The 24189-nt window shown below is 35.9% G+C and overlaps 1 protein-coding gene across 6 annotated transcripts in view; it reads left to right on the top strand.

Annotated features, from left to right (window-relative positions):
* Positions 1 to 330: 330 nt before the first annotated feature.
* MICU1 (Mitochondrial calcium uptake 1) overlaps positions 331 to 24189 on the top strand; it is a 48830-nt gene continuing 24971 nt past the window's right edge. The window contains exons 1-6 of one of the 6 annotated variants that reach the window (XM_076187014.1): positions 331 to 355; positions 3666 to 3864; positions 6965 to 7117; positions 7679 to 7901; positions 11415 to 11589; positions 21315 to 21352. In XM_076187014.1, the coding sequence (XP_076043129.1) occupies positions 3677 to 3864; positions 6965 to 7117; positions 7679 to 7901; positions 11415 to 11589; positions 21315 to 21352 (777 nt within the window). In that variant the 5' untranslated portion in view covers positions 331 to 355; positions 3666 to 3676. Of the gene's footprint in view, positions 356 to 474; positions 552 to 824; positions 844 to 1744; positions 1779 to 2441; positions 2526 to 3665; positions 3865 to 6964; positions 7118 to 7678; positions 7902 to 10129; positions 10293 to 11414; positions 11590 to 21314; positions 21353 to 24189 lie in introns of those variants that run through there. The other 5 variants (XM_076186995.1, XM_076186964.1, XM_076186984.1 and 2 more) reach the window with 5 other exon arrangements.

Raw genomic sequence — 24189 nt, 5'->3', positions numbered from 1 at the left:
GAAATATAGGATTCTTCTTTATTCGAAGTTTATTTTCTCCGACTGTGGGTTTCCTGTGTGTCATTTACAAATGTGCTACTACATTCCTGTTTAGGATATGTATATTCATATATATGTATATATATATATATATATATACATATACATATACATATACATATACATATACATATATATATACATATACTGTATATATATATATATATATATATATATATATATATATATATATATATATATATATATGTATATATATATATATATATGAAGTTTTACGGTTGATAGTTGGCTATTATCTTATACTGGAGATCCCTTCTAATAAAAGTTCGAATTCTACGATTCTTGCCACAGTTGTGTATGCCAGTGTTATAATAATTATATTTTCATCACAATATTTGTATTATATTTCACAAAAATATGTTATACAAATGTAGCTATATATCATAATTCATTGTTTAATTTTTTGGTATTTTCACAACCTTGAAACAAAAGTTTCAACATCAAAACATTGATCGCCATAGTGGAGAAAGGGGAGGGAGTAGAATATTAAGGTAAACATCATGAATGTATTTCCAACGAAAGAGTTATTAACAAAAAACTAAATAACTGCATGACATATTTCCTTTATAAATGTTCTATAGTTGGTTAAGGGTATACTGGCAGCTTGGTAAATCGAGTTACGTTGCGAAACAGATGATGTATTTCCATGCCAATCCCAATCCAATGCAATGACCAGGCCAATGTTTACTTTTTTGTGGGGAAACTAAACTCTACGCTGACAGTCTGAGTCAGTGAAAATATAATATAATTTGGAAAATTTCATGTTCCAATATGTTTCAATGAGTAAGGATTTTCACTTCTTTTATTGCAACTTTATATACTTAGACTAAGTAGATTTAATTTTTCAGTATTTTAATTTTTTTTCCTGGTGCTTAATATTCTGCTCCCTTTCTGCCATAAGATGATAAGGATCCATGAATCATGTGCAGGGTCTTGTTTTCTTTTTTCTTCTTCTTTTCTTAGTTATTGTCACTGTTGTAGTACAATTTTCTATATATTATTTTAAACTTCAAGTACACAAGACAAGTAGAGCTAGTCAAACGTGTTTTAAATATTTTGTTGACATTTCTGAAATGAACATAATTTTAGGGTGTTTTTATTTCCAAGAGTTGAATATTACTCAAACCATGTATTTTGTAGCTTCACACCATAAAAGCTAACAATATTGGGTAAACTTTTAGAAGTGCACACCTACTTGATATAGCAATAGAAAGTTAATAATTTTGTAAATTTAATGCATCAATGTAATATGCATTTTTCTTGGCAGAAATTAATAACAAAATAGTTGCTAAAAACAATTTACTAGCGAATGATGTCGCCGCAGGTGAATGATACTCCATGTTTGGTTTGATAGATGCAAAGGTCAAAGAAATGAACGGACAATAAATTTGTCTATTCTAACCTAACCTACCTAGCTTAATGTACCTAACCTACATAACATAAGCTGTATTTAGTTATGCAGGACCTGTAATTTTAAAGATCATCTGGATCATTGTCATTGTCACGAAAGCTGGCAGCCTAATTAAATATTCGATCAGACTGCAGGGAATGGAGTTGTTGCTTAGCTTCATGGAAGCTTTATTGTCTTTGTAACAGCACTTATAATGTCATCTGAAGTTGGAGAACACCCAGTGCACAATGTGGAAACCATCGTCTAACTGACTGACTGGACTGGACAACAACATGGCATCACGATGCTATGCTCGCAACTTCATTCTGTAGTATATTCGCTTTTAGCAAGGTTTTTTGATATTGATTTCTGCCAAGAAAAAACATATATTAAGTTGATGTGTTATAATTTACAAAATTAACAATTAATTTTCCAATGCTATATTGCATAGGCATGCACTTCTAAAAAAATACCTAATATTGTGTTTTATCATATGTTTTTGCTCTGTTGCATGAATTTGCACATTTTTCCTGTTGCATATGAGCTATCTAAGTTATAAGCCTTTTCCTCCTTCCTTTCTACAATCTTAAGGGATGTGTGGGAAATTGTATTTTTGGTTTGGAGAAGTAGTACAAAAGTAAGAATACAGAGAAGTGGATAATAGCTCCAATTCTTTATTTTGCATAATGTAAAATAAATGAATTTTGAAAAATCCAGCTAATACTTGGATCACCAAAGTGTAAAAATTTGAAATTAGGAAAACGGCAACCAATGAAATGTTAAAAAAAAGTGTAGAAACCTAATTAAAAAAAAAAAGATAAGTAAACCTGGGTCATGATACCAATAACAAGCTAAATCAAATTAAACCAAGCCAAACCAAACATAAACATCCTAACCCTACCAGTAATCCTTATTAAACCTGTCTAACCTGAAATTAAATGGCAATCATAGTTTATATTTCCCTTTGAATTACAGTCGAACCTCGAAAGCCCGGACCCCGAATGCCCGGACCCTCGTATGACCGGTTGAAATGAACAAAGGGCGAACTTTTCAAGCAAAGTTCCCTATTTGTCCGGTAGGTGGCAGCGGCGGCCGTACTCGTGTACTCAAACCCGGCCCAGTCAAGCCGCCACCAGGGCTGCCATTTCGTAGAATTTTGTACCAAAATGTAGTAAAATAGTGGCATGTGGCAACTGCACAAGGACATGAGGAAATTTCTTCTACTTATCAGCGGGCTGTTAAAAACGTTCAGAAACTCAAACTTTTGTTTAAAAATCATAGAACTAGTTATTAAATAATAAATGGTACATCAAAATATGACTTATTGGTAATTGTGTTACTTATAAGATATTATACCCCAAAAGATACGTTTTTACCGTGTAGAAAAAATTCTACGCTAAAGTTTCGGCTTTCTTTTAACGATAATAATATAAGAAAAATAAATTTTATATCTTACTGAATATGTTAGGGCATGGGGGCCTTATATACATTCAAGAATAAAAAAAACTAGAACCAACATTTTGTCAAAGTTTGACAAGTATATCTTGCTATAAAAGTCTGCACACGCCTGAGAAAAATATATGCCTCGGTATGGCAACACTCCCATTCTACATGGCAGTGTAGAAAATGCGGCAACCCTGGCCTCCACCAATGTCCCGCGTGCATACCATCCAATATTTACAGTGTATGTAATAAAAATACAGTACAGCACACTGTATATACAGTACATTTACATGCCTGTATTAGTTATTATTACAGAATTATTAGTATTATAGCATTATTATTACAGTATTGTTATTATTACAGTGTTAGAGTATTATTCTTATGTGTCTCTATGCCATATCATAAAATACCTATACGTATACCGCTATGAAAATGTACGGGTGTTGGGGTGATATTTTCGATGACCGGACATTAGGCATGACCGGACCACCCTTCCCCCCAATTGGTCTGGGGTTTCGAGGTTCGACTGTATATATATTTTTTACTTTCCCATGTGAATGGTAATTGGAAATACAACTCATTGTTGTATGGATTTCTACATTATGGTACTGAACAGGACAAAACAACTCGCACAATATGATAACCAAATGCACTAAAACCACCCCAATGGAACACCCATACTCATAAACCAAAATCCTTTCCTCTTAGAACAACACATACTGTTCTCTGTTGAAAGATCATTATTTAATTAATTAATGGTGCATTTCCACAGGTTTCGCAAGAATGTATCCAGGGGTGCTCCACAGGGCATCACATGCCCTGGTGGGAAGGCAAGGACTTCACCCGTTGATACGATGTGCAGCCCTCCCTCTTAGAAATCCAGTAGCATCATCTTTTGATGCTCTGCACTCTTTTAGAAGTTATACTAATTTGTCTCAACCAAAGGCAATATCAGTAAAAAAAAATGAAAGGTGAGTTGTTGCTTTAGTCAATTTGTCGTAGAATTAATGTATGATTCTTGACAAGTGTTTTGATGCTTTCTTGACTTATGTATATTAAAATAAAGAATCTGTTTACTGTGTTTGCAAAAGGTATAGAGCACAAACCATGGAAGTGTATTTGGTCATATTCCCTTTGTTTTCATGACAATTTCAGGCACCTGGGGCATGTAGTCAGTGAATTTCCTGAAGCGTTTTGTGATCATGTCCACACCACATTTTTTGTGATTCAGGGTTGAGGCTTTAAACAGATGGAATGTTGTAGGTTGCCATTTTCATGACCTGTTAACTCCCTTACCTCCATTGGGAGGTTCAGCCTTAAGGGGGTACGTGACACCTGGGGGTGGGGGGTGAATTTGGTCAAGATATAGCATTTTTCAAAACTGTGTTCAAAATGTTTGTATACCATTTAGAAATAAATCCCGACAAATAATTTTCAGCTGCGCGCAATTTAAATGTCTTGGGGGGGGGGATTTAAATGGATGGAGTTAAAGGCGCAACCCACACTAGAGGGGGGCATGCCACTTAGGACCTTCAGGCGCATCGAATAACGTTGAAATTCGATTGAATTTATGCTCGCCCAATGCTTCAACGGCCAGTATGAGGGTGGAGGGGAAGGGAGGAAGGTGGAGGGATAGCTCTTGCCAACTTAGAGCTCAGCTGGACGTCAGTTACCTACTAGCTTTGAAAGAAAAAGTACGCATGTCTCATGAGCTCTCCTGGCAATATATTACCTTAGCTAGTACATATTACTCATTAGTACAGTCATTATGGGTAGCAAAAAAATACAGCAAGAAAATTAGATATTAGTTATGAAATTCTACAGAGGGGAGATAAGAATGAACGTGAATTTATGATTGTGGAGAAGAGCAGTTTTTTGCCGTGGATAAATTCGCTTGTTAGATGCCAGTGTGGTGAGAAGATGTATGTTGAAGTGATAGGGGAATGTGGAATGGTGAAGACATTTCAGGCAGAATGAAAGTTGTGCTCTGTAAAGAGCAAATAGTGTACTTCACCAGGCGGTAGAAATGAAAGTTATGAAGTACATAACAGAGTTGTGGAGGCTGGCTTACTCTGTGGGGATGTTGCAGTACAGAAAATGTGCATGGCAATGAACTGCATAAAGAGGTATGAGGAACTCTTGGAAAAAACAAGGGAACATGTACATGCAGCATTAGAAAAGGAAGACCCAACTTTACCGGAAGTAAAAGAAGTAAAAGTTACTATTGATGGTTCGTGGAGTAAGAGAGGATTCACTTCCAAAGGCATCCACTGCTGGTTAAAATAAACCTCTTTCCAATGATTTAGATACCCCGAAGACCCCCAGCAGTGAGGTTTCATATGAAGAAACCGACGAAGGTGCAAAAAAGCAAATTATATGATGGTGTCGTTTGTGCGTCGCCACTACTGTGATATACTTATACTTTAGTTTTTCATTATTTAAAGTACTTATAATTAAATATGTTGATTTTTACTGTACTTATCCATTATGTAATAAGAATTAAGCCATGAAAAAATCAGTCAAATTGGTGAAACTATAAGCAAGTTACAGATATATTTATATTTCAAGTCGCCATATCTCTGTTCAATATTTTTAAACTTTTTTTTAATCATAAAAGATCTAAAATACATCAGATTTAGATGAAACTTACAGGGAATATTACATTTAGTAACTGCTAGGGCCGGTCATTCGAATATTTTGAATAAGATGAAAAAATTAGGAGTGATAATGGAAATGACCCAAAAAATGTCATTTTTCACGATTTTTGCCGGACATTAAAATTGAAATGCCTGTATGCAAAAGTATAAAGGAAATTGTTCAATTACTCAATGACTGGCCCTAGGTGTGCCTACTGACTAATCATAGCCAAAATATAAAACAAATTGGTCCACGTATTATGATGCTGTGCACTTTTAAATGTCACTACTGGTATATGTACATATGTACATACATCATTCTGTTTCACCTAAAATGTAGGCAACATGGATACCTATTTACCTGAGAAGTTTCAGCTCTTCACTCTAAATAGTTTAGAAAATGACCCCTAGGTGTCACGTACCCCCTTAAGGGGCTGATACTTAATCTTCGGACAGGGCCTAAGATCTCTGCCAACCTAATTTATAATTCTTCCATCTTTTCACATATGGAGAGCTGACAACTTGTAACTGCTCCCCATTTACTAATTACAGCTGGTGACATAGAAACAGTCCCATACCAGTACAACACGGACACCAGTCCAAGGTTTTTTCCTAGGGAGCTGTGTAGGAAGGCTTGAGGACCATTGCCAGCTGAAGTGAGGCTGTGGATTTTCCATTCATTGAAAATTTTGGCAAAGTTTATTATTATTAGAAAGTTATCAGTGCCCTCAGATGTCTTACATGGCCTCCCAAGGATTGGTTTTCTCTATAGTGTTGTACTGGGAGGTAAGCCATATGCAGTAGCAGCAAGGCAGTGAATGGTGTTCTTAGCCTATCTAGCACACCTTGCTGTTTCACTTGTTAACACACTTTTTATATTTTCATGCCAAAATATGAGGTCTTCTTCAGCACTGAGGTTGGTAGGAACCATCAGGGTGTATTGGTATAAAAATCATAGAACCTAAAAGCAAATAGGTGAAAATAGAAGGTGGCAACAGCATAGGGGCATTCAATGTTAATCAACTCTGAGAGCTCATTGAGCACGTAGATGGGAAATGATGGTTAACATAACTTTCTGGTGTGTCTCGGAGTTGCCAGACTGGTGAAGAGGCTAAGCAGCTCATGATTAAGATTTCCAAGTTCTTTTTTTTCCTTGATTTCTATGGCTTGCACTTTCAAGACTTTGGTAAACACAGTAGTAGGCTTGTGGTGGTCCTGCAAGATAAACATTTAAGAGAATCATCTCTCCACTTTTTTTCCTCAAATCCCATCAACACCATCACCTCTTGAATGAATTTGAAATTATCTTGCTTAAAAGACATTTCAGATACACAGCTGAGAATATTAGGACCTCCCACACATTGTATTTTATTTTATTTTCATAATTATGTTCTGCTGATTCTTTGAACCTAATTATTTTCTTTTTCTTCAACAGGCTTTTGCCAGCACTGACTGCAAATAGTGATGGGCAGCAGCGTCGAGACTATAAAAATTTTGGTCATAAGTTAGAACCAGTTCCTGCATTCACTAAAATTTACTATTTTATTGTGGGAGCTGGTCTGATTCTTTCAGGACTTAACTGGACGAGGTGAGATATAGTTTAAATTGTATTTTATTGTATGTGTGAGAAAAATTTGATGCAGCCCGAAGGGATTTCTCCCCGTCTTCTCCTTTTCTGCATGAGGGGACAGAGAGGGGGGGGGGGTTGCCAATTTAATGAAGCGGCCTTGCTGTGAATGTATGTGTTGTGTCTTGCGACACTGCCTCTGACCCAGGGCAGTGGACAAGATGTAGTGATGACTCGTCATCCAGGAGGTGCCAAGATAAGAGAGAGGGTGGAGGGGAGTGGAGTGTATTTAGGGATGGAATGGGTGGGAGTGGTTTTTATGCCTTTTTCTTTTTGGCCACCTCCCTTGTAAGGGGGAAAGGGCCTTTGGTATATGTATATATGTATGTAATTTATTACTGAGGACAGTAAGAGGTGGAGTATTGAGAGCTTCACTCAACCCACTGCCTTCGTTTTCTCATCCAGGAGGCTAGTAGAAGGGAGGGATAGTAGAAATTAAAAGTGGTCAATATTTATTTATTTATTCATTATTGTTATGCCAGTTTGGTATTGTAAAGGTTCAACTCATTATTGTTATCACAGGATCAAGAAGAAACTGAAAGTGGAAGCAGCAAGTGTTACAGAGAGTGACAGGAAAGATGAGGAGGAGAAAGGAGAAAGGCATAATGGAACTGAAGAAGAAGAAAAAGAAAGAGGAGAGAACGAGTCTGCAGTTGAAGTGTCTAGTGAAGAATCTGGTGATGAAGTGGAGGGGGAGGAATGTGAAAGGAAGAAGAAAAAGAAAGTTGGTTTCCGAGACAGAAAGGTATGTAGTATTAGATGTAGAGTTAGTAAAGACTTGAGTTTACTTGAGTCTTGTTGACATTGGCAGATTGATGATAATTTAACATCATCCCAAAATAGGTTTTATTTTTGTACAACACATACGAAAATGCCTTTTCCCCCCCGTACAAGGGAGGTGGCATAGTTAAAGCATGCATCCACATTACGTCAATCCCACACCTATCCAACACCCATTTGTTGTCCCTCCCATATCATCTCATGGATAAAGGGTTGTCCCTATTCCTTGCCACACTGATTGGGTCAAAGTACTTCCATAGCAGAGCCCAACAGCTGAGGCTGGTTTACCCTCACTGCTTCATTATATGGGAAAAAACAAAACTTGTCTACTTGGGAGAAAAAAAAAATCCTGAGCAGACAAGAAGAACATCCTTTCAGGTAATGTAATTTCTTCATCTGTGTACAACTATTCCATTCACTCTTATTTTTTACACTCTCATCCTTGCTTGACAGACATTCCTCTTGCATCCAATGCCCTCCTGTACACCTTACCAACTACACCTGAGAAACTGGTCCCCAAAGAATTAATACATTCATACTTATCCCCTTTTCCACTGTATAGTGAAACTATACATACACTCCTCCAGTCAGCCATTACACTTCCTAGAGACACACATTAAACAATCCCACTGGTTATTCCACAATAACTACTCTCTTCATTAGGCATTCCACTTAACAGCTGTTCTTGTGGATAGTATAAGTATGGAAATGTTATATTTAACTCAGAAAAAAGTCATATTATAGTCATGTTGACATATCACTTTTTCATTTTTACAAACAGTGTGGTGTAGTATTAGTATTAGACGAGACATTGACAGTCATGTAACAGCTTCAGTAATAAGAGTTTGATCAAGATGAATATCAAATTTCTCCTCAGATTATTAGAAGTATTTGAAAAAATACAAGACCAGCAGTGATGAAACCACTTGTTTATTTCATGTTATTTCATGTTTATTAATAAAATTTGCTTCCTAATGAATATATTTCCGATATAATTTTGTATATATAAGCTAAGGTAAGACAGACTTGTACAAAATAAAATGGTTGAGGTATACATGCTTGAAGATTACTTCAAACCGAAAAATATAAAAACGTTCACAATTAGTTGCCGCTTCTGCTTTCCACACTGTGCTCGTTCTTCCTCATTTATTTCTTCCATATACCCAAACCACATTGTCTTTTTCAGTTCTATCCTATCTAGCAGCTCCATTTCCAACTTTGATCTTGTCTTGGTTGTACACTTGTCACCATCCATTCTTGTACATACATACACACATACAAGGGAGGTAGCCAAAGTCAAAGGCATAAATCCACTCCCACCTATTTCATCCCTACATACTCCACTTCCAGTTACCACCCCTCCCTCCCTCTTTTCTTGGTTCCTCCTAGATGATGGGTCATCCCTACATCTTACCAGTTTTCTGATCCATTCTTGTAATACTTATATTTTTCAAATACTTCATCTCAAAAATATTCAGTATTTCTCTGCCTCTCATTAATTCATGTCTACTCCATACACTGCCACAGGTAGAATCACTGTTGTAAAAAAAAAATCTTTATATTTATCCCCAGATACCTATTATTTATAACATTTCATTTCACGTAGACATTTATGTGTAACCTTTACTGTATCACTCATCAACACATCAATTCCTCCAGTTTAATGACAGATTATTTAAATTGATTTCTGAGCTCCCTGAAATGCTTAAATGTAGATCTTGAGCTACATGAATCAATAAAGATGGAGTGATGTTTCAAGTGAAAGATTGAGATCATTGGCCAAGTTGTTTATTTTTTCTCATGCAATTTTTCATAGAGAAACCAGCTCAAAATTACCATACTTCATATCGGATGATTTGTCTATTTGTTTCATGTATCTAACATCAAGATCGTTAGCCAGTAGTTGTATATTTTGCTTTTTGTTTTTTATTGAATAGTTATGGATAAGCTTTTTAATTTCTTGTGAGGTATTTGATCTTTGCATTATTTTTAATCCCTTCAGTACAAAGATTTCCCTGGCCATATAAAATTGACATGATTATGAAAAATAGACAAAATAAATAAATAAATAAAATATAATTTTTCCTGAAGGGGTTAATCTTGCAGACTCTTGGGCTTAAGCTTTTAAATGCTTAACTTTTCATTTGCTTTGTTAGAGGCCATATGAAGAAGATTTGAGTGATTTCTTTGCAGATTATTGAATATGAAAATCGCATTCGGCAGTACTCTACCCCCGACAAGATTTTCCGATACTTTGCCACACTTAAGGTTCACGGCGAACATGGTGATAGTGAGATTTTCATGACCCCCGATGACTTCTTACGCTCTATCACTCCGGGTATCAAGCAGCCGGAGGGTAAGCGGTGGAAAGAAAGGAGGATAAGGGAGGAGGAGGAGGCAGACAAGACTAGTTTTGCCTTTTGCCTGTAGTTATTCTTTGCTTTTTGGTATGGGTTGGATTGCAGATGTATCTTAGAAACGCATCTTTCTATCATTGCTTGCCAGACGAACATGGCACTGGTGCGGAACTTTAGGCTGGTTAGTTTATTAGCTCTGGATCAGCTGGAGCCTTCCTATAGGTATCAGCAAAAAAAAAATTATATTCTAGCTCCTTTTTTAGATATTCCTTTTTGATATTTTTGTAAAGAGTATCAGGAAATTTAATGCAGGAATCTTTTGAACGTTTTCATGATTATGACCACAATTGCTGAACGCAGGGGTCCAGAAGAGCTAATGGTAACCATCCATAACTTACAAGTACATGCAGTATTTTAGTCACAGTGTGCAGTTCCTGTAAATTTTGATGAGGCATGTATACAATATACTTGGTTTTGGCACCTTCCAACCAACTCCTGTACAGGAGTATGATGTGCATAGCCAAGTGTCATTGTTGTGATATTTACTTTAGATGTTGAGCAGGTAAGTGCAAGAGATGGGCTAGTGGTAGAGTGCTTTGTTCTGATACAAGGATTCTGAGAATCTTATGACTGCACCTCTTAAAAGTGTACCTCTGATAATTTCATATTATCAAATGTGACACTTACCTGACATTAATGCATTAGAGCTACCTAGTGCCTGACATACTTTTACATAATAAAATTTTGAACTTAAACATATGTGACAGTAGGTCCTTCACTTCATATGCTGTAACCACTAAGATATAACCATTGGAAAAAAAATTCCTATCCCAGAATTGCCCACATCATTGCATCTCTTTATGGGTAGTGACATCACCACAATAATAAACTCATCTTGACAGGGAAACATGGTACAGCTCTTTTGTCAGTGTCCACAGTTCACCCATTCTGTCCTTATTAATGACCTATAACCCCAGGGCCAGTTAGATTCAGATTCTCACGTCCCAGTTGTCAGAAGCTGCAAATATTCGGCAGAGCATGTAAATGGCTTGCTTAGAGGAATGCTCACAGTTTACTTAATCTTCTTTCTTTCTTTTTTTTGTCTTTACTTTTATTTGTAGATCATTGAGTATGAGAACAGAATACGAGCTTTCTCTACACCAGACAAGATTTTTAGGTATTTTGCTACATTACGAATGTGCCAAAGAACAGGATCTGGGAAAGAGGATGTAGAAGTTTACATGACACCTGATGACTTCCTTCGTGCAATCACTCCCAACATGAAACAGCCAGAGGGTATGCAATAGTACCAGTGAAAACAAAAGCTTGAATCTAAGATTTGCTCATATTGATTGTTTGAACAGCACTATTAACTATTAGATAGGAGTTTGATAATGTATAATGTGTGTTATTTTCATGAGGATTTTGCAACTAAAGTTTAATTTAAACTGAAGCTTAATTCACATGTTTTCTTTAAAAGATTATTTTATTTAAGGATACATTTGTATATTTTTATTCAAATATGTGTACATATTAATGCATTTGTGTGCACAGGAAAAGAATAGCTATACTTGCTCTGATGCAAATATAGGGCTGAAGTATTATAAGTTATGTTTACTCTTTAGCATTTCTTAAAATATGGGATGTGTTCTGAATAACAGTGGGCTTCAGGATAGAAATAGAATTAAGAGGCTTAAATAGAGAGATGAATAGTTTTATGATTGCACAAGTAATCAATGACATGAAGATAGATATATTGACTTTATTAATTAAAATGAATGTATTTGGGATTTGGGGGACAGCAGGCAGGGTTGGTGTTAGTGTGAGTAGTAGGGATGTCAGAGGAAAAACGGAGAAGGATTTTACTTTCGGAAAAAGTTGACACGGTGCAGTCAGAAGGTTCCCAGACCACAGCTGTAAATAGCAGACAGTGTACCTGTTTTAGATTTGGCTGCCATTCCCTTTGAAGTAGTTGCCCTGCACAACAATGCACTTCTCCCAGCACGTGTGGCATGAATGGGGGAGGAGAGGAGCTAGCTGATGGAGTGAGGAACTGGAATGAATGTGGGAAGGAAGAAATAATGAAACAAGAACTATGGCTGGAGAGTAAAATGGAAGAGTGGGGAAGAGTTTTAAGAGATGTAGGAATTTAATAAAAGCAGGTGGTACAGTTGGAAGGTGATGAGAGATGGGGATAAGATATCTTAGGATTTAGAAAAAAAATTGGAACCAAGTAAATGAAATGAGGATCTGTCTTGAAGGAGACCTGCAGCCATGGCCACCTGTTTAACCCATAAATCAGTCAGTGAAGAGAGTTTGCATTGTTGTCCGTAAGGAGTGAGTAAAGGATAGTGTAGTATTAAGTGCTCTATCTCCTGTGTGGTGGTTGTGTTTTGGGCTTTTGGTATCTCTTGCCAGGCTGATTCTGTGTTGTTTTAGCAAGGAATGGTGACTGGTGACTAGAGTGTTACTTTTCTTTGTGGAGTTGATCTTCGGGGGGGAGTTATGTTTATTATGGAACTTGATATTCTTTTGAGGAGTATTTCTTTGATGATTTGTGCATGTATATGCTTGTGTAAGGATGTATTATGGGGTATAGGAGTGAATAGACTTTTATATGTTTATTGTTGGGGTTGTATTTTTGTTACATGTGCTGAGATGTGTTTGTGTGTTGTGATTTGAGCGATGGGTAGATTTAAGGGCTTTTGTGTGAATAGATATATAATATGCACATCAAGACAAGACCATAAACAAATTCTAAACTAGATATGATAGTTGGAGAGAAAGAGACAGACCTCTTATAGGTTTAAGTCCTTTCCCATATATTACATTTGGTAAATACAATTACATACATATATACAATTACTTATATACATACATGACTTTAAGAAAAAAATGGGCTACTATGAGCATAGCTCTCCTCCCGCAAGATACATACATATACCAAGGCTTTTTCCCCCTTACAAGGGAGGTAGCCAAAAAGAGAAAGGAATAAAATCATTTCCACCCATTCCATCCCTGAATACACTCCACACCCCTCCACCCTCCCTCTTATCTGAGTACCTCCCGCAAGATACAACTAGGTAAATACATGCATACATGCATGCATACATACATACATAAATACAATTAGGGATGTGTGTCAGGTGGGTGTATGCTTTGACCTGGCCACCCCCTTTTAAGGGGGAAAGGCACTTTGGTATATATGTATATACAATTAGTCAAGTTATTCCCTTCTTGAAGTGCAGCCCTAGGCTGCTGACACACTGTCTGGACTGGAATTAAGCTATCTGTTAACATTAATTCCTCATATCTTTTCATAAGAAGATCTGACAAGGTAACTGTTCCTCTCTTCTAACTACTGTAATCTAGTGACATGTAAACAGTCCCATACTTATACAAAACAAACATCAGTCCAGCGTTTCTTTCCTGAGAGATCTATGGAAGATCCAGGAACCCTTGTCAGCCACTGTTGGATTGAAGGTTTCCAGTCACTGAAATCTTATACAAATCATACCTCTCATTTCTGACAAACTCTTTCAGTTTGTCATTCATAAATGTGTACAGACATTATTTTTCAGAATGAATATATTACATACACATACCAAAGGCTTTTTCCCCCTTACAAAGGAGGTAGCCAAAAAACAAAGGTATAAAAACCACTCCCACCTGTTCCATCCCCAACATACTCCACTCCCATCCTCTCACTTCCCTCCCACTTATTTTGGCACCTCCTGGATGACAGGTCATCCCTGCATCTTGCCCACTGCCCTGGCTCAGAAGCAGTGTCGCAAGACATAGCATATCCACAGCAAGGCCGCTTCATTAAATCAGTGACCCTCACACTCTCCATCCCCTCATGCAGAAAAGGAGAAGATGGGGAGAAATCCTTTTGGGCTGCATCAATTTATTTTTCACACATACTCTCCCACCCCCCATTCCCCAGCCACTCCCCCTCATGCATCACAGCATCATCCATACAAATCATTCTCCATTCACCCATATCCTCTGTCTTCTGTCCTTCCTCAATAGGCATTCCCCATCTTTATCTGCTTTTATTAATTTTCTGCAATCTCACCTTAAATGTGTATAATAAGAAAAAATGTCATGCTTAAGATTTCAACACCAAACATATGTATCATCTTAGAAAAATGAAGATCTGTGTATCATTTTATTCATCAAAACTGGCCCTGCTCATTTAGTACATGGCTTTTCTTTTTTCTTCACTTGAATGTTTACATGTTTTCTTATCATCCTCGTTCACATGATACCAAAAGTTAATTTCTACAGCATTGGTAGCCAAATTCTTCTTGGATTTTGTGTCCGCCTTCTTTTCTGTCACTTCAAACTTTCCTCTCACTTTTTTTAATTTCCTTCTTCCCATACCCTTAATGAGAGGGAAAGGGCCTTTAGTGTATATATATTAATATTTATGTACTTCTTCCCATCCTGTCATCCCTCATGGATCAACACTAGCACTGTACCTGCATGAGGTAGTACTATAAAATATCTGAAAGTCACCTCCGTACCACCCATCTTCAAACTCTATCAGCTTCTTTACTTGCAATTGAGCTCATGACAACACTTAGTTGTAAGATCTCTTTCCAATTTAATTTGTATTTCTCCCATCTTTAAACATGAGAAGAGCTGACATATGGCAACGATTATTGTCTTTGCCTGATGGCAGTTGCCAATTGCTGTGGAGCTGTGGGTTTCCAGGTGGTGAGACTCAAGGCAACAGCTGATTCATTGTCTTTCCTTATACAAAGTGCAAAATGTAGTATACTTTTAATGCTTATTCATTTCTCTCTTTATTTATTTTTTTCTTAACATCATCATAAGAACTTCATGATAATATATTACAAACGTATACTAAAAGGCCCATTTCCCCATATACGGAAGGTGGCCAGCCAAGACATGCACCCACTCTCCACTCATCCTGCAACCATCCAATGCTCATTATTTTCCTGTTTTTATCTTAGGTACTTGTAGATGAAGAGACTAAAATAAAAAAGGGTAAACAAATGGGTGTTGGATGAGTGTGGATTGGCAAACTTCATGATTACACATAACAAATTTGCATTGCCTTATGTAAGGTTTGGAAATAAATATAATTTACTTTATATACTATAATTAACAAAAATAATTATTGTCCTTTCTCTTTACAAACATAATCATTGTTGATATTCACAAATGCAAGGCATTTGCATATGTATGATCAGTTAACAAAAAATGCCCTGTCTTACAACCTTCTGGTCAAGCTCCCAGGTCTTGACATCCATCCCAATTTCCGTTAAAGTCGGGAAATATTTGGGATATGGTTTGTTTAGAGCTTCTGTCATGTGACCATGAATCGGAACATTCATTTCAACTCTTTTCAATTGGGGAACTCCAACTTCTTTAGAGAGGGGATGAAGCCATTCACTTCTACAGCCAAGTGGTTTAGACCCTGGGCAACATTACTACATTTAATGCTATGCTTCAGTGACTACTAGTACAGAAGGGACCAAAGGAAAGTTAAACTCTTTTTGTTGCATGCTATGGGAATATCAAAATGTTCTCCTTGTGTACTAGTAGTCCAGACAACAGTTGCACTGATCTTGGGTTCAATTGCCTACCTTGCATTCTACATGGAAACAGTAAATCTCAGTGTGGTGTGTGTCACATCCATGAGTGTTATTTGAATCTGCAACAGATACTATTGCCCTGCAGGATGGATGGTACCGATGAGTAATTAACCTCATGGGTGACTGTAGTAGCATGACATCATTATTTTACAGTTCATCTCTTTATAAAATTGTCATTTTATTTTCATTTATCACTTTTTATCCATCCAATAAATATCCAGCTACAGAAATCTTCACTTGATTCAAATATTCTTGGAAAATATCTTAACTCTTCTTTATATAATTCGCTTCATTCATGTTGTATACTCCCTCAACATTGCTCATATACCATCATAATGACTTGTGATGACCTTTGGAAATATGATGAACACTCAAGCACTATATAAATTGATTTATAGTCTGTTGAAGTATTTGGTTGATTTATACAAGTACTTGATATGCTTACCTGTATGATGACCCTCAAAACTCAGGAGCTGTGCAGAGTGACCCAAACACGTCAGTGTAATTTACCAAACATACTTAACAAACTTCAGGAGCTGGTTAGATACAGAGCTGTATACAATTATTTTACTCGAAATAGTTATGTTGAGTCAGTTGATCTGTGCATTTATGTTTCCACCCAGGTTGTGGTTTGTTAAGTAATTGAGAGTTTGGAGTTGTGTGCATCCTTGTGTTGATGACATAGTTAGAGGTATGTCATTTTTATGTGGGATAAGAGTCACTATGTTGTCCAGTATCTTCATGTTGTAGAAGATTACAATATGTAGCTCATGGATTAGCTTACAAGTTAATGTAATCAAATCTAAATTGGTAAACAAATTCAAAACTAGGTGTGATAGTTGGAGAAAGAGATAAGATTTTGTATAAAACTCCTTTCCTATATTCTATAATTAGGCAAAATAAAAGACACACACACTCTCTTGCCTACCAAGTTCCATCCATTTACTTCTATTTTTCACATCCTTTTTTGCTTGTCTTTCTTCACTTTTTTTTTTTTTTTTTTTTTTTTTTTTTTTTTTTTTTCTCTCTCTCTCTCTCTCTCTCTCCATATTCCCAAACCATCCCAGCATTCTTTGTTCAACCCAGTCTATGATCTCTTTCCACCTGTTAGGGTGGACAGAGGTTACACATTAGGTAAAATCTCATCCAGTTCAAACATGTATCAATCAATTCTATACATCAAAGGCCTCTTCCCCCTTATAAGGAAGGTAGCCAGCCAAAGCATTCATCTACCCCCCACCCATCCCACTTCCATCTGTCACCCATTTGTTTCCCTCTCTCTCATCTTAGCTCCTTGTGGATGAAGGGTCATCCCTGTCTCCTGCCTAATGCCCGGGTCATAAATAATGCAGCAAGACACAGCACCTCCATAGCAGGGCCAGCTGATTCATTTACATGGCAACCCTCCCCCCCCCCCTTCATGCAAGAGAAGATGAGGAAAAACCCCTTCAGACAACATTACAAAATCTGAGTGTACTATAAGCCAGCCAGATGGCTGTGGCATATGGGTTTCCTGTAATTGAGGCCCAAGGCAACAGATTGATTGTGAAGAGTGAATGTCATTGAGGTGTTGTATGTGACTCCAGTATACTATATTTTGGCCTGGTATGTGCACGGGTTGTGGTATTGTTGAGTGAGGTATGGATTGATGAGGAGTTAAAGAATAAGAAAAAATATATTAAAGGTAATTGTTGAGTGAAAAAAATTATATATAGAAAAAATTGGAAGCCAAGAGGTGGTACAAGTTAGAAGGGGAAAAGAAGATATTTCTTTTATGTTCTTTGATCTCCATACATCAGAGTGGCAAAAGATCCAAAATATAAACAAAATCCTTGTAGAGGACCATTAAAGAAAGAATGGGATGAATAAGGTCGGGTGCCAGTATAGTTAGGGATGAAGGGGAATTATTATGAGGAAAAAAGAGTTTCATAGCTTCCAGTAGAAGGAAAGAAAGAATGCACTGGTTGACTTGCATGAGATATTGTATGTGGAGGAATGGGCACATTATCAAAGGCACTGCAGATGTATTCACATTAGCAATGTATATATTTCTTCAACAAAGTTCCCCACTGGGGAGGGATTGCCATCCATTCCGAGGGAAAGCAAGTTTCCTAAACCCTGTGAGATTTGGAAGGAAGAGGAAACTCCTTGCTACCTTATAGGGGAATCTGTTGCTTTATTTATTTATTTATTTTTTCTTATACCAGAACTTGGAATATCTGGGATTGCAGCATAATGAGCTATTAGTACCTATTCAGCCTCCCATATAGTAAGGAAAAAATTGGTGAAGGAAATTATCTGAAATTCAGCTCAGAATGAATGCACATATATACACACACACAGTACTAAAAAGAATATAAAGACCAAAAGCACTGGTTCTGCCAACTTTGAAAGATTGAAGAGAAAGAGATGATATGATTATAGTATTCAGGTCACTAAAGGGGATAGATTGCATTGATAGAAGAGATCTCTTCATTAAAGATGGGAGGGCTTTAAGAAGTCATGGGAGCAAATTAAGAAAGACCGTATGTCATAAGGATGTGAAGAAATACATTTTTCCATATAGATGTATAGATATCTGGAATAGTTTAGGAAATGATATAGCCTAAGCTCAAACAATACACAAGTTCAAATCTAAATATCATAATTGGAAATCAAGGATATAGATTATGTTGGAACTGTACATGAATTTGAGGCTAGGTAGGATGAATAATTAGAGAATAGGAGATTGGACCCAATGAGCATTGCTCTTTTTCTTGTATACTCATGCACACTCACATACTCACTCACTTGGAAATGAAAAAGACTAGTGTCAGATGGGACCTAAAATTTCATAAAAAAGTAATGCAGAGAAGAATTAGTGGACAAGATACACCAACTGATTGTATGTTTACTTGAAGAGGGAACATTGCCACAGGATGGGGAATTGGGCAGTGTTGCACCAATCTTCAAGGGAGGAAACAAGGAACCTCTAAATAATAGACTGGTGTGTTTGACTTACTTGATACCCAAAATAGAGGTTATTTGTTGCTAGAAAATCATGTAATTAGAATAATGAGAGAGATATACATGGCTAATGAATATAAGAGTGGCATTTCATAATATGGCTGAGGATATGAAAAAAGAAGAATGAAAATTTGATCCACCCCAGATTGGAATATGTAGCAGTAGTGTAGTCATGATTTTTCTCTAAGTAAACATTTATCATTTAGAAAGCCAAAACCATTCTTGCTGTTTTCATGTTTCCAGAGATCCTAGAAGTGGAAAATCTACTTATTGAGAATTGTTAAAAGCAACATAGTTCCCTGTGATGGGTGGCAAGGATTCACTCCTTTGTATACTGCAGAGTTTATGAACTATCTAATGAAATTGAATTAAAGTGTATGAAATATGTACATAACATATTAACTATTTTTTCAATACAAAAAGAATTTCAGGCTTTATGACTGCAACTTACATTGTTTTAAATTTGTAATAGTTTAATCCAGAATCAGTATGCTGTAAAAGTTTTAGTTATTTTACATTGTCAATTTGTCATAATGGATTTCAAGTAATTCATGGAAATTTTAAAGAAGTACTCAGATATGATTTATTTTTCAATGCCATGTCATCAGGATTCGCCTTTTGTATACACTAGGTGAGGCTGGGCAGTATAGCAGGTTTTTAACTACTTGTATTCTTAATTACCTATCAGTGTTATGAATGGACACAGGTCCATGGAAGTAGTCAGTGGTCAATGAATTATTTGACCATTGGTTTAGTTAATAAAAGGTTGGTAGTTAGTAATTAATGGTTAATAGATAATGTAGATTATATATTGCAGCCCTGATCTTCCCCCCCTTTGTATGATCAAATTAATCTGTCTTTTCTTATCCTTTATTCCCACACTTCTAAAACTTGAAACACGTAAATCACAACATGTTGCCTCAAATGTGAAGATTACATATATTTAAAAGATATTTAATAAATACCAATAAATCAGGTAACTAGTGTATTACTTGACATATTTAATGAATTCATGAAATTTTAGTTTATTTTTCTTGTATGGGTTTGTTGAAGCTAACAAAGCACTAATGTCCCAGTTGTCACTGGATAGAAATTAACAACCATAAAGGCCCATAATAAAGTTACTTTCATCACATCAGACATTTGCCATTGAGTGGACTGCACAGAAGATTCAGTATGGTTTCCAAGATATTTATTATATTCAAATGGGGGATTTTTTTTCCCCCTTCTCTGTAGTGCAAAGTACAGTAAATGAATGCAGTTCTGTACAAGTCCAATCAAAGAATTTATATGCACAGATTTCATTCATTCATGGATTTTTTTTGAAGGCCAAGTGAATGCATGTTCATTAATTTGACTAAGGATTTGGTCACTTATTACACTAACCAAACATTCATACTTATACATATTCTTGAATAATCTTCAGACTGGTAATGTCATCAAATGTCTTTTACATGCTTTTTCTTACTTTCAAAGGTAGTAAGTCATGAATAACATGGCTCTCATATCCTGTTCTAATTAAGTTCATGCAAGATAGTAAACATTTTTATTTGCATATTGTGGTTTTTAAGCAAAAAAGTTTTTGGTTTTATATATATATATACATATATATATGTACATATATATATATATATATACTATATATATATATATATATACAGATATATATACATATATATATACACATGTATATACATATATATATATATACATATACATACTAGATTTTTTTTAGATTTTTTCTCATTCTCACTCTTAGATTTATTTTCATTATCTTTTGTGGGGATGTGTTTTTAGAATACTTTTTTTTTTTTTCTTTTTAGTTTTTTTTTTTTTAGTTTTTTCAGTTTTTTGCATGTAGTTGTTAGTTAAATGTTTCATGGAGTTTAATCTCATTATCCCAAAGAATATGTTCTGTGTTTTATTTGTTCAGTAGTATATGTAATTTTCTTGCATGGTAAATGTTTATCCAAGTTTTTTTTCTCATTGTAATGAAAAAAAAATTAGTTTATTTTTTATTTATTTACTTTTTTTAATATAAATGAGCACCTGTTTATGTGATTCAATTTGAAACCTTTATTGAATGATTGCGAAGATTTAGGTAAATGTAATCTGAAGTAAACAGCATCCAGATTATTATATTTGCATCCAGATTGTAATATTTGCATCCAAGTTTAAAAATAAATGACATTGGAATCCAATGGAATGAAATAGTAAATGCTTTAGGAAATGCTCGATTCCAATTTTTGTTTTATTTAGATTTGTAGTAGTGTGATGAGTATGTCAAACAGAAAGGCACTTTATACTCAGTTGTGGCAAAATTCATTCTAATTTATATCATCAGTTGAGGTTGTGGTTCTTATATCGTGTATGATTCCTCTCTTACAGGTCTTGGCCTTGATCAGTATAAGAAGTATGATCCCAAGGTGAGTACTGTTAAGAGTGTAAGCCATATAGTGTTGGGATTCTGTTCCATTACCACAACACACTGTATTTATAGCTTTTGATAACACTTGAATTTGTTTGTAAAAGTATCTTAATTTTTTCTTTAACACACAAAAGTAATTGATTCTATCTGCTAAACTCATATGAAGGTATTGTAATCTTAGAAAAAGTTGGTGAAAAGGGTTTGAAACCTTTTTATTTTGTATTAAGGGTGACATTTGTCTAACAGGTGTTGGTTGTTGTCGTGTTTGTGTGGCTGAATCCAGCACAGCACTTTCAAATGTGGTCAAACATCTCATGGCACTGTAATTCTTAAGTTTTCAGATTTTTTGAAAAAAGTATCTGGTCCACATGAGTGAAAAGCTATTTTTAAGAATTATGTGTTTAGGTTATGAGACTTTTCGTAGGTATACTCTACTTTTGTTCATCAGTTACATTATACATGTAGTAAAACTTCAAAGATCTGGACTTCATGAAGACCTAGACAAGGTCTTTGCTAGATTTAATCATAGCAAGAAAAAGTTTAAATAAACTTTTCATGACTAGAAATAAATTAGTAATAAAAATAAACTAGTCCATCCTATTCGTAGAGTGAAATAATTTTTGAGGGAGACGAACCATTAGAACATGTTGGCATATGTAACTGATTGTTTGTATTCCATTCAAACTATAGTATACATGACCTAGTAGTAAGCATGTTTGGTTGTGCTGCTAGCATCTTGTATCCTTAATCCCATAGTCCTGTTTAAAAATCAAAAGTTGCATTATGGCTTAAAAAAAGAAGAAGAAGAAAAAAGCATTCTTAGGGTGAATATAATAATAAAAAAAAAGTGTCACATTGTTAGGGCAAATATAGTTAGTTCTTGCAGAAAGTAAATCAAAGATATGTGACTGGGTACACACGACCTAGTAGTAATCATTTCCTGTTTGGCTGCTGACATCCTTACTTTCCCTAGTCTTGTCCTCTTGAATGTTAGGTGTCCTATCAGTCCAGAGATAAGATAGAAGTACACTAGTTTATTCCATTCTTGAGTTATGCCCATGGCAATAAATACATTTTCTTAGAAGTATATACTCTTAATAGAAAATAATGCATATAAATTATGATACACAAAGTACTACATTTTGTACTTGGTGCTTAATTGTTTTGTGATTAGTTTTTTGTTTATGTTATCAATTTTTATCATATGTATGCCATAAATGCATAAAAGCACATTAAAGTGACTTAGGGTGACATGTTGTATTTATATATATATTTGATTAGGTAAGAATTAGGTCAAGGAACAAAAAGAAAGATCTGGGTTTTTAGAAGTCCTGATGGGTTACAGCCCCAATTTGTCCAGAGCTTTGAAGTTTTACTATACTTAATCATTCTTCAAAGAAACCCTTACTATAGATTTCTGTACTTTATTGTTTGATCTGCTCTTGTAGCATATTCTGCAAACTAAACTTCAATGAAGAGGAATAGAATTGTAAACATACAGATTTTGTAAGTTTCTCTTTTTGAGAGGTAAAAAGCAGAAACAGGTCTCGTCATGATATGTTTGAAAAATACTTTTGTTACTGTTGGAAGGTTGTAATTCCTACAGATTTCATCAAGATACGGGACCAATGATGGGTGCTTGATCTAGTGGTCCTAGAAGATGGACAGTGAAGCTGTCCATTTTCGAAACCTGTCAACTCCCTCACTTATATCAGGAGGTGCAGCCCTGAGGGGCTGGCACTTGGTCTCTGGACATGGCCAAAGATCTTTCTCTGTTAACTTTAACTGTATTTCCTACACTTTGTCACACATAGAGAACTGGCAACTGGCACCTTCTCCCTTCCCCTTGCCATTTTCAGACAGTGACATAAAAATAATCCCACATGAATACAACACAGACAACAATCAAAAGTTACTTACCAGAGAGATATGCAGGAGGGCCTGAGGACCTTTGCCAGCCACCAGTGGGGCTGCAGATTTTCCATTCAGTGAAACTTGAGGCAACAGTTAATTAATCATCATGGCTTCATTAACAGTGCACATAGTGTGCAAATATTTCTCTTTCTCCCTTGCTCCTTCACTTGCTTCCTCCCTCCCTCCCTCCCTCCCTCCCTCCCTCACTTTTTCATTTACTCTCTTCCTTTCTCTTACCCTCACCCACCTTCCTCTTGCTCACTCTCTCCCTCCCCCCTCTCTTTCTCTCTCTCTCTCTCTCCTTTATCTTTCTCTCTTCTCTACCCATCCCTCCTTCCTTCCTTCTCTCCCTCCTTCCTTCTCTCCCTCCTTCCTTCTCTCCCACTCTCCCTCCGTCCTTCCCTCCCTCCCTTTTTCAAATTCAGGGAACTATTATTAGTGGATGTATGATGTCAGGGGAGTACCCATACATAAATCTTGGAAAGGACATGAATGATGTGAAAATCTTTATATTTACCATATACATATGTAAATATGTATGTATATATAGATTATTTTTATCTGAATTATTAAGATGATTAAGAATTAATTCTGTACAATATAAAAAGAACCATAACACCAAAAGAGCTTGGCTTTAAAGGGTATGCTCTCCTGTAGGCTGTAACATACAAGAGCTTGAAGTATCCCCTTTTCAGACATTTCCCTAAGAATCTTCTAGTCCTCCGCTTGGTAGGCCCTGAGGGTTACCTATGTAGATTTTCTTTTGTAGGCTATTTTAACCCAGAGAACTACACTCTTGGTCAGCTTGTTAACATTACACTAAAAACTGAAGACATCTAACCCATCGACAGTCAGATGTTTTCTGCAGACTGGCCCAAACTTCCTTTAGGAAATCTGATAACCCGAATAAAAATGTAGAGA

This window comes from Oratosquilla oratoria, chromosome 1 (genome assembly GCF_046742065.1).
Source record: "Oratosquilla oratoria isolate Oo_2021 chromosome 1, ASM4674206v1, whole genome shotgun sequence".
NCBI lineage: Eukaryota > Metazoa > Arthropoda > Malacostraca > Stomatopoda > Squillidae > Oratosquilla > Oratosquilla oratoria.
This window is presented reverse-complemented; position numbering and strand designations above follow the sequence as displayed.